This window comes from Chiroxiphia lanceolata, chromosome 7 (assembly GCF_009829145.1).
Source record: "Chiroxiphia lanceolata isolate bChiLan1 chromosome 7, bChiLan1.pri, whole genome shotgun sequence".
Lineage (NCBI taxonomy): Eukaryota > Metazoa > Chordata > Aves > Passeriformes > Pipridae > Chiroxiphia > Chiroxiphia lanceolata.
Window position 1 is genome coordinate 29256656 of NC_045643.1, and position 11808 is coordinate 29268463.

An 11808-nucleotide genomic window follows, 5' to 3' on the forward strand; every position below is an offset into this window, starting at 1 on the left:
TATGTTGCTAATGTAATATACAGGTACCTGGCACCCACACGGGACCCTGAACAGCTCATGTGCTGATGAACCTTCACAGCAAGTTCAAAGAAGGTTACCTCAGTTGTCAAGCAAAGTACAATATAATATAAAACCAATATAACATGAAGTACTAAAACTTATTTACACATTTATGTTTGCTTTTACCCCCTGAGACAAAGCAAAAGAGTGGTAAAGTGTTTGCAGTTAGAAGATGCTGCATTAAAGTCAATATCACGCATGTGGAGAACGGAGTAAGGTCCACACTATTTTACCTGGAGAACTATCTGACCATCTCTGACTGTCCTTGCTGGTGAGATGCTATGCCAGTAGTTGACTTTTATAACCTTATTTTCTGGCTGTCACTGTGGTCCAGTCAGGAACAGAGCCCCCACTTCTGCTCAAACTAACCAGGATGACCCTAACATCCACAGCTATAGCTTGGAAATTCCTTGGAAAAGGAATGTAACTGAGTTCTACATCAGATAAGAACTAAATAGATTGGATGAAAACTAAATACTTTACTAGTCAACTCAGGTGAACTCAATTAAGGCACTCTTTCAGGTAAAATGAAGGAGCAGTACTTCTGTTCACTGAGTTTAGAAGCATTTGAAGAAAACCCAGATCAAATAGCCATTTACTGACTTTTACTCTCTCTGATGTGCTTAATTGATCCATCAGTATCCCAGTACTCATGTTCAGGCCTACTTTAGCATGTAACGAGCAAAATTCCCCATCAGTTGTAATAAAACCTTGGTCCCACAGGTCAGGACTGAGCTAAAATGGAGGGAAGCGCTTTGGAGCCTGCCTGGCTGTTGGTCAGGCCTGCACAGCACTGCTCCTGCCTTGTCACCCAGCCCTCGGCATGAGGGGACTCCCTCACGGATACCGACTGCCATCCCGCAGCCACACCTTTAGACACATCCCTCACATAAGCCATTGGGAAATGGCATGAGGGACAAGAGGCACAGGGGCCCTTGAGCCACCCCGAGCCAATCCCAGATGGTTTCCACCAGCTCTGGCACCAGGGGAGCCCGAGTGGTAAAAATTGCTACACACCAGAGCGTGTCACGGCGCCAAAAAGCCCATCAGCCAGAGAACATCTGGATACCAGGAGTTAGGGAAAGAAAACAGCAGCTCCTGAGGGCTGGAGACACCAAGTGGGGTCACATCCTGAGGGACAGGAGTCCTCAGGGCTGCTGCTGTCTGTGACCTGCACTGAGTGCACAGCAAGAGGGGACCACAAAGGAAAGGGTGAAGTAAATATTTCTGTAAGCGACTTCATACTTGTTTGTGGTAGTCTTGTTCTTCAGTATCCAAGTCAGTGATCTGAAGTTTGTATCAACTGACAAGAAAATAATAAAAAAAGTGTAATTATCTGACTCGAGGCTGCTTTCCTGGCTACACAGAGGTGGCTTGCCAGAGCACCACACAGTTATGGCATGTCCCAGAGCAGGGCTGAGGCAGCACAGAATACAAACCCTGCCACTCCCCTAGGAATGCCAAAACTCAGACTTCACAAACCCTCCTCCATTCAAATGTGCTCACTCCACTCACAAGCACGGACACTTTTGCAGCAATGTGAAAAACTGCTGTACTGCAAAGGAACAGGAAAATGAGTAGGAATAAGAAAGTGAAATGTAGAAGAAAATGAAACAAACCTTCTTTCACCACTCCCCTCTCCATGAGAGAGATGCACCCAGACATGCACAGGTTCACAAGCCAAGATCTCTTCCTAAAAAACCTGCATGATCCATGCTCAGATATTTGCTTACCTCTTATGAGTTCAGTCAGCACTAAACGCCTCCAGCTGGTTTCAAATTACAGCCAGGGGAAGTAGTACTATGAAATTCCTCACAGCCACCCAAACCATTACTCTTGTATTTTTTTCCATGTGGGGTCATCACACCCCCTCTGGAAAGCTTAGAGGCATGATACCACTGCAGGCATCTTCAGAGAGAGCCTGACAATGGTGTATTATGAGGCTTGTTGTAACATCTTTTCAATATTCTTAAGGTCCAGTGGTTTAGAGAAGGGGGTCTTTTGTGTCTCCTGTCAGTTCCAGGAAGCTCCTGTCACTGGCGTGGAGACTGCATATGGAAAAGGGCTGCTAAATAGACCATTTAAAAGAATATAGGCCCAGTTTCGCTCCCACATCACTGAAAACCATGAATGCTGCAACTCTGTTGAGGTCAGAGGAACTGCACTGCTCTGGTGCTGGGGGTGAGACACCCGTACACCAGCTGTTAAATTTCAAAGCCAGGACTCCCTCTGCGATGGTCTCTCAGGCTCTGTCCAAGATACACCCCCTAAGACTACCACAGCCACAATGTCAGAACTTAAACAGTAGCAGCAGAGGCAGATCTCACCAACCTAACACACCACAGCACTGGCAGAAACTTACGCTGCACAAAACAGAAAAGGTTTCTCACCTCCAAAACCAGACTGGACTACAAATAGTGATGTGGAGTCAGTAACTCTCAGACATGAAGCACTGATTTAAGACCTTCCTCCTCATCTTCCACCAAAGGAAAGGAAAGCTATGATCCTAAAACATCTGAGGTAAATAACCTGAGTGAAGCCGGCCATTCTTGACAAATTTCTCAGCCTGCTTACTGTTTCTGGTTTGTAACTTTCCTTTTGATACAGTCAAGAGCATAAGAACATACAGACAGTGGTTCCCTGACCTAGTCTTTGACAGTGCTTCTTACAGAACATGCCCTTTATACTTTTTTATTTACCCAGCTAGGCTGTTAATTCTTGCCCAGGAGAGATGATCAATGTTTTGTCTTTTTTTTAATGGCACTGATTCCAAATACATAAAATATGTGAACGAAAAAAAACCCCTTTAATATTTAACAAACTACTTACATCATCTTCAAGAATTAATGGAATTATATATCTATTCTATTAAGCAACAAGCAACTTCATAATAGTTAACACTGCCAAAAATATGATTAGACAAATATGTTATAATGGGGTATTAAAGCAGGCATCCTTGTTATTATTTGCACTGCACATTTACACAATAAATGAAATTGTAACTGTAACTTAGTAGATATGGAAAATCTCACATCCCTATTTCACCTTGTTTATCTATTGTTTCACACCGTAAGTATTTATAGAATTTAGAAAAATCAACATCACCTTGAAATGAAATGCAACAATGTCCTGATAGGAACAAAGAGCTGGGAGCTCTAGTTCCTCTGACCCATGCTGACTGTAAAATGCAACTCTTTACAGGCCTTGGCAGCAAACAGGAAACTTGCAGTACTTCCAGGCAGATAAGAAAAAGCTAACTCATAAAACAGGGATCCTTTCATTATTTGGATCATCTGCGAGAGTGTCTGTACCACTGTGTCTCTCCAGCCACTCAAATCCTCTTTATAATATTTGCAACTCAGTTCTTGGTCTCCACATTACTCACTCATCCCTTAACATTTTGCTGAGGTTAACAATCAGGATAGTGATTTTTTGCTACTTAGCAGTGGTTCCCACTGAAAGCTGGATTACATTGGTTTAAAGAGTATATAAAAGGTCTCAGGATGAAACTACAGCCTTGGTGATCAGATTATCCTTCACTACACAGTTCCAGTGTCCTTCTGGGCACATTTTTCTGTTCAGATATCATCCTGCCACTCTGCAAATACATCAGATCACAAGAGTGCTGAAGAATAACAGAAAAAGTAGTAAAAAGACAACTCAAAATAATGATCTTAACCTGCTGTGCAATAATTAGAAATAAACTGCAGTGGGTGTGTAAAACAGCATATGCCATCACTCACTTTCCTCAGCCAGGATGTCTCTGGACTCTCAGCAATTTATCACATTTCACAAGAAGCAGCAGTAAGCGATGCACATGACTGGCAAGTAGAGCCAGTCATTTCTTCTCCCACAGGTTATACCTTCTACTTTCACTTTTATGAGGAAGAAAAGTGAAAACATCCTTCTGTGACAATTCTGTATCCCTGTGGCACATCAGCTGCAACACAAGCCCTAAAAACGTCTTTGGTACCAAGGAACCTATGCCTACAAAACAGCACTTCGGTCTGAATAATTAATATGCTGTCAGCTGGCCGTGTTTTTGGCAAGTAAGTGAATTTAATCCAATTACAGCAGAGGTGATGAGGTCAAGCTGAGTCTTAGTAAAGAATCACCAGCAAGACTGTCCTCAAAACAGAAGACACTGCAGCTTGCTAGACTTCTTCAGAAGAGCGGACACGGTGTAATGAAGTTTAGCAATGCTCAGACTTGTTATAACAAAGGTAAGTGCCAAGAAACTGCTTTGTGCCAGCAAGCAGAAGAGGAAAGGGATTCAGCAAGAACACACTTTGTAAAGCACACTGTAATCCTAAGCACTTAATTGCCTTTGGCAAGAGCTGCATCCCATTCCTCTCTCAGAAGTCGTTTTATCTGCAACTTGATGCTCACAGCTACAGGGATGAATGGAGTGGGGGAGGAGAAGAAACTGAGGGAACCCGTAAGAGAACTACAGTTACCAGTCTGTCTTTACTGGACTACCAAAGCAAAATATAGAAAATATTGGTGCCTGCAAGGCCTGAGCTGCACATGGGATGACTCCAGAGAGCTCTCATAGCAGCAAACGAAACTGACCCTCCTCCAGGCCCTTTGAATTGCCTACAGGGACAGGGAAATTTGCTGTAGAGTTGGACACCTGTATTTATACTTCAGTACTTATGTAGGACTGGCCTCACTTCCAGACATTCTGACTGAACCCATATAGGTCAGTGTAAATTTGAAGGTATAACCAGAGTTTGCTTCTTTTTGCTGCTTATAATGCAGCATTCACAAATATTTTACAATATGTTAACCCCAACTCATTGTTCCCACATAAATTGAAGACTCAAAGGTAAATAATGCACCAAGCCTCTTTAATTAAATAAGGAGTCTGGGGGAGGAGTTTCTGTAGACCCTTTTAAATCTTAAAGCCTGCCAACTGGATGAACAAAAGGTAGATTAGGCTCACATGATAAATCCCAGCAAACCTGAAAAGCCTTTGTTAATAAGTCACTAAGGGAATTTCTTTCCCCCCTAGAATTTCTGCTCACCAGAAGTGAGAGTTAGGATTATTTGAGTGAGTTTGCCTTCCAGCAGCATTAAAGGGGTATATGCCTCATGGAACTCTAATCTCCTCATTTCTATAGAGCTCAATTCTCCTTTCATTTCTACCAAAGCTGAACTACTTACTCCCAGCTTTTATACAGGGAGCAGCTGCTGAAACTCCAGAGGCAAAAAAATGTTTATTAAATTAGTCAAGATGCCCACAGAAACTAAATTGGAATTCTATATCAGCTTTAATAGCAACAACAACAGGACTACAAATGTATTTTCATTTCATTTTGGCATTTCTTTCATGTAGCAGGTTGCTAATGAACCTTTTAAGTTTCCATTCATAAGTTAGTGTTCAGTAGCTTGTTCAAAGAGCCAAACAGCATGTTAGTCTGGCAATTAGTATACTCTTCTGTTTGTAGAGACACTTAATGAAGACATTATTAGAGACAGACCTTGCTGTAGCATGTTCAACAGACCCTGTACAAAAGACCTAGATTTTAGCAAAACCCACACTGTAATCACAGACAACACAGACAACATTTAAAGCTGTGCTAAATTTAAAAAAATCTCCCAGGGTCCATCCTACCTGAATCCATCTGGCTTCACCAATGAATCCTTTTCAGCACAATGGATTAATCATATCTTCTCTGCATGCAGTGCTGAAATCCAAACAACATATGTAGTCCTAGTGTGCATCACAGAAGCATTTCCATCAGTGAAGGGGATGGAGGCAGCTGTACAGGGTTTGCTAGGATGCTGTCTGGCACAGTAGATGCCACTGAAAAAGTTTAGATAGTCTACTGCAACACATGCAGCAATGTGCTTCTAGAGCAATGAAAGGACACCTACCTTCCAAAGGGAGGTTAAAAAAAAGAGTCATTTAGCATCAAAGAGAGAAGAGTGTATTAACCAGCCAATGGGAAAAAATAAATTATCTTCATTACCTCCTAACTCATACCTGTGGAACAAAGTTTGGAAAAGCTGTTGAGTACAGCTCTAAACACAGCAAAAGCAAACAACCGCAGCATGTTTTATTATTAACTTGACAAGTTTATGAAGGAGAGGAGACGAGTCTGCCCACAAAACCAGGATCACTTCCAGCCCATGCTCAGACCTGAACTCAAACTACCTAGAAGAGTCCAACAACCACAGTCTGTGGCTACAGTTCTCCAGAGTCTAACCAAAAACTTCAGCCACCTCCTTACATGGCTTGCAAACAGCTTCTGAGCACATTTTCTGGATTTAGACATCCACAACTTTAAGGCACAGCATTTGGAGCTGTTCTGAACTCTATTTACATCTGCATTTTGTTTTAGGAGGGCTCTGAAAGTAATTTGTAGCTGTTGGTTTATAGTCTTTCTAAATACAGTGTATTTGGCCTGCGTAAGGATATTGGTATGGATTTTGATTGACTGTAAAAATCGGATCATCGCCCAGAGGAAGTCCTAATGAACTTAAAGGAGGAGCCAGGGAGAACGCAAACCAGACCAAAATCTGGTGAAAAATTATGCAGCTCTTACATTTAACTTAAGCCAATGGCAATACGTAATCCCTGCTTATTTCAGACTTTATAAATTCCCTTTCAGCATCATACAAGCAAACCAACAGAATTTCACTAAATTATTTCCTTCATCCTCCTTTACACCATGCAGCAAAGCAACTAAAACTATGGAGAGATGCTTGCAACAGCAAAGTATCAGATTTCTAACTTGCTTTGCAGCAGACCTACTAAGATTTCCCTACAAGACCAATAAAAATTGGGTCAGCGATATTAACTTCTGTGAGCCTCCCATATTTATATAAAATCCTAGCTGTGATGTTTATTAAACCAGGCACTTTCTTTCTGCTCATGCTTATCTAAAAAGGTTAAATGCCATTAATATATTGCACACCAGCACAGGACATGCTCCCTATCATTCTAATGACTGGTCCTCTGGCAGTAAACATTCTCCTACTAAAATAAAGTCAGTCCAGTCACTTTCAGAGTTAAAGCACTTGTTCTGTAGCATTAGAATGCAAAGTGTTCAGGATGAGGGTAATATTAGTTTATCATGAAAATGTGTTATCACGAGCACTCTGTTACAAACTACAATGCACACAGTGACCAGCTACAGAAGAACAGTATCATTTGAGGAAGCAGAAAGTACTTTAGATACGTACCAGATGAAAATTAACTATTCAGCTATTAGTAAATATAATTGTGATTTAAAAGCAGAAGTCTCCTAAAACATGCTCTTAAGAGCCTAGTTCCAGGAACATCTCAGCAAACAAAGTTGCACAGGAAGACACATATCATATTTGGCAAATAATAATGCAAGTCATTAGCAAAATAAATAAAGATGTGTGCAGGAAGTAGGGGGAGGTAGACAGTAGTTCTGTCCAGCACTTCACAAAGAGGTAGCATAATTTTGAAGTCTCGGTAGGAACACACCTTCTGCACGTCCTGCAATTCCATGCTCACCCCCCATAGGGCTCAATGCTTGAAATCCTCTGGGAAGTAGGGTGTGTGGAATCAGGTATTTGCATTTATCCTCTCAGCCATTCCCTTTGTAGAGAGCCTAATGTAGCCCTCAAAACACTTATGATGCCGCTTCCTGACTCTAGGAGAAGTATTCCTATGGATTTACTCTGCAGAAGACAAGACTGGGGCTAAAAAGTATCTTTAAACTGTAAGAGGAGGGAAGGATTCTCTGTCTTTCCATCCCTGGTCTCCAGCCCCCGCTACTCTGCCATGCCACTCCCTTCCAGGCTGAGTGCAGGGAGCAGTGCCAGGCCAGAGTCCAGATGTGCATACACAGGAAAGAGGATTAAAAGGCAAAGAATCCCCAAAAGTATATTGCTCCATAGCATGAAAGCAGCATGCAGAGAAGTGATTCCCCTCCCTGCCAAGTTAATGATTTTAAATATTCATCTCCTTCCCCCAGCCTTATGCAGCATGTGTCACCAGGATTTACTCTTCTCTCAGACACTAAGCATATTGTGCAACGTGGTACAAATTACTTTGAGAACAGCAGAAGTTAAAAAAAACCTCGACACATAATTTAGTCTGAAACATTAAAGATGTGCATGTGCAGCGAAGGAACATTCCTACATGTGCCTCCACATATGCACCTTTGTATTTGAAAGGCTCGGGAGTCCAAAGGAGAGCCAGAGAGATTATCCTTACAATCGAGGCTATAAATGCTTTTTCCTAAAAATCCTTTGCTACCTGCCAGCAGAGAAGAATAAAACTTTAACAAGTCATACATAAAAGATGACAAGTACTTACTACCAGGTTTGCTTGCTCTCGGATGAATGCACTCTGGGAGAGGAGCCGTAGGTGAGCCCTCCTCCCTGCCGGAGCCCAGCTGACGCTCTCGCAGGGGACGGGACGGGAGCTGGGCTGAGGCACCCGCAGGAATCCCGCGGCTCCGGTGCTCCAAGCCCGGCATGTGCCCGCAGCCCGAGCCGCTGGGCTGGCCCGCTGCAGCGCCGCTACCTCGTCCCTCCGGAGAAGCAGGTTTCCCTCCTTCTCCTCCTCCTTCTCCGCCTACTTCACCTCCCCCTGCGGAGGATGCCCCGGTACCCCCCACCCGTGCCCGCCCACGGGCTTCCCCCCGCGTCCCGGCGCGCAGCCGGCAGGGAGAGCCCCGCGGCCGCCGGTCCGCCCGCCCGCCGAGCTCCACAGCCGCGGACCGCCTCCCAGAGCCCACCTGCCGCTCGGCTCGGCTCAGCTGGGCTCAGCTGGGCTAGGCTGAGCTGGCCGCGGCTGCCCCGCACAGTCCGGGAGCGGGGGAAACGCGGAGCCCGCGGGGGAAGCGGTGCCCGGCGGCGATACCGACTGCGGTCGGCGCGGCTGCCTTTAACTCCTTCCCTGCGGAGCCTTGTTCGGTAGCGGCCGGGGGTCCAGGCCCGCCACAGCCAGCGGAGGCAGCGGCACGCCCAGCCCAGCCCGGCCCGGCCCAGCCCAGCCCAGCACCTGTGGAGTGCGGCTCGCCCAGGAGAGGCGGCTGTGTGGGGGGGGTGTACAGAGCGGGGCCTGGGGGTGTATGAGGAGTGTGTAGGGGTGCACATGGGCGCTGTAGGAGCTGGGCACAGGAGAGCCATGTGGTGGCTGTATAATGGGTACATGGGGGTTATAGATCGTCTATGTATGGGGAAGCATAGAGGAGTGTGCTTATGGGCTGGCATGGGACATGAATGAAATACACACTGGATATGTACGTGTGTTCTGGGGTGAGAGCGTATCCTGCATTTAGGGGGAGTGCACAGAGGATGTGTTGTATGGGAAGGTCTGCGTGGGACTTTGATAGGATGTCTGAGGGGAGTGCGAGCATATGGGTGTGTATGGGGTGTGTAGAGGTCTGTATGGAGCTGCAGCCCTGCCATGCACTGCCCCAGTGCCAGCAACGGGGCACTCTCACAGACACACAGGGGCCTCGGGGATGGCTTTGCCTCCCCTCCTCCTCCAGAGCCTGGCTAGGGCCTGTGCACTGACACATCTGTCTAGGGATGTCCAAATCTGGGACAGGGGATTTAGTTTAATAAACCGTTTACAGTTAATTGTGTTAAGTGCTAAATTAGTGTACGAAGGAAGAGCAAATGAGAGATGGGGACAAATTGAATCCTCTTCAACAATAAGACCTTAGAACTGCTGTTTTACAATGTGGAGCTGGAGACCCTGAAGGGGAGGGGTAGGGAAATCAGGTACATTGCAAACTTAAAGCCTTTTTATTCTTGTGGGTTTTTTAATTATTTTTTTTTTATTTGTACATTTAAAAAAAACCTAATCAACTATTCATCTGAAATGGATTTATAACCAGATCGTGGGGATAGACATAAAAGATAAAAGATAGACATAAAAGATAGACAAAAAGCCCAGGTTCTATGGATAAAGCCTTTTTTTTCTGTTCTCTTGCTTTGTCCCGCGCTGTGGTCAGATTACTGCTGGGTACCTTTAAATGTGGTTCTGAACTGCTACAGAAAAAGGAAAGAAAAAGATGCAGAGAACGTCCCTCCTCACCAGGCTCTAAGATACCTCTGGGTGGTAGAGCAAACGACAGTCCAGGTTACAATTCTTTCTCTCCCCTTCACTGTTTCAGCAACCATCAACTCCGACAAATATGGCCAAGTCACAGCAGAGATGTACTTCACTGCAGCGATGTCAGGAATTTTATATTTGCAGAGACCTCAATGTCTTTCATTTTGATTCTGAGGTGAATTTTTCTGCCATTGGTAGAGCACGTGTCCTGCTACCTGAGTAGGCTGTACAAGGAGGCAGTGCTTGCTTTTTCTGGTACGTCATTCCTGGTACCTGAGCACAAGCCTCTGCAAAGGACAAAAGCAGTCCAGTAAGAGTCCATGAAAAGTTATAGCCATTACTTTTGACTCTTTCAGGTGCAGTACGAAGTGAGTGAACTGGGAGGAACTGCTGCTGCCTCTTCAAGAGAAGGCGGTGATAGTTTTCTTATTCCTAATTTCTTTAAATTCACCATGTTAGGAGAAGAGGCTTTTCCTGTTTTAAAGGCTCTGGGACTTTGAAAACAGATTAATAGAGACTTATTTTTTAATTTTTATTTAAACTGGAGTCGCTGAAATGGGAGTCCTGAAGAAAAGTAACTTTGTTGTCGGAGGTTCTGAGTACCTCAGTCCTCTCACCGTTTCTGTTAAACCTCTCTCTGCAGATTTTTTTCTCTATGAAGTCACAACAGAGTTTCAAGAAAATTTTAAGAATATCTGTAAAGTAAAGTAAACCCGTGGGTTGGTACAAATGAATTTTAAATACAGCTATTGGTCAGTTTACTTCACAGGTAAACTGGTGCCAGGTAACACTATTTGTAGTACTAGCATTCAACTGTATGTACATACTGTGCTAATTACATCCAGCCAGACTGTTACATTTTCTTTCTCAATGCATGGTTGTGGCATATTCTGGATTGCCAGATGTTTTCCTCTTTAGTCAAAAACAAGTGGACATGCATCCCTGATCTTTGATGAATTGTGTGACTGTAGTTGATTTCAAACGGCAGTGCACAAGCACAGAATTCCACAGCTAGATACCCATTGGCACATGAGCTGTTAAAAGAAAGATGCTTGTTGTATGAGCATTTTCTTTCTGCAGATAAATGTTTATTTGGCATTAGAATACAGAAAGAATATGAAAACCCAAGAGCTATGCAGAGCCTGGCACAAGCTTGCTTTGATCTTCTCCATGGTCTAACTGAAGTCTGTACTGCCAACACCTTTTTGGAAGGAGTTTTCTTCTCAACATTTTTAAGTATTGTTTTAAGGAGATACTGCTCTGCATCATGCTTATGCTTTTCTGTGCTGATTTTTAGCCTAGGCTTCATGAAACCCATTTTCTTCTAAGTGTTCTCATGTCTTACCAGTTGGGAATTGCTGCTCTAGACAATCTTGTAATAGCATCACCGTATCTGCTTTCAATTTAAAATGATTGCTCAGGCCCTAAACACTCACAAAGAACAAGGCCCAGTGTTGCCAGTGAACCCACATCTGCCTTCAGCTGAGAGGGAGGAGTAGGAGACACTCGAATTGTGATGAAAGCCACTGAGCTCCATAAGGAGAGCAGACGGTGCCCCTGCTGGGTTTCAAGGGATTGACTCATTTTCAGCAAAGCTCACATATTTCTCTTTCTCTCTTGGTGTGTTTTTGTTTATTTTTTTTTTACTTGCACAAATCAGATCAAGAAGGAAAAAAAAAGGGTGAGGGATCTCCCAT

General features: G+C 44.1%; 1 protein-coding gene across 5 annotated transcripts in view; it reads right to left on the reverse strand.

Moving 5' to 3' along the window:
- The window catches only part of MYLK (myosin light chain kinase), a 205509-nt gene extending 196924 nt beyond the window's left edge, over positions 1–8585 (reverse strand). For 2 of the 5 annotated variants that reach the window (XM_032693455.1, XM_032693454.1), the window contains exon 1: positions 8360–8584. In XM_032693455.1, the coding sequence (XP_032549346.1) occupies positions 8360–8522 (163 nt within the window). In that variant the 5' untranslated portion in view covers positions 8523–8584. Of the gene's footprint in view, positions 1–8359 lie in introns of all 5 variants that reach the window. The other 3 variants (XM_032693456.1, XM_032693458.1, XM_032693457.1) reach the window with 3 other exon arrangements.
- Positions 8586–11808: the final 3223 nt, after the last annotated feature.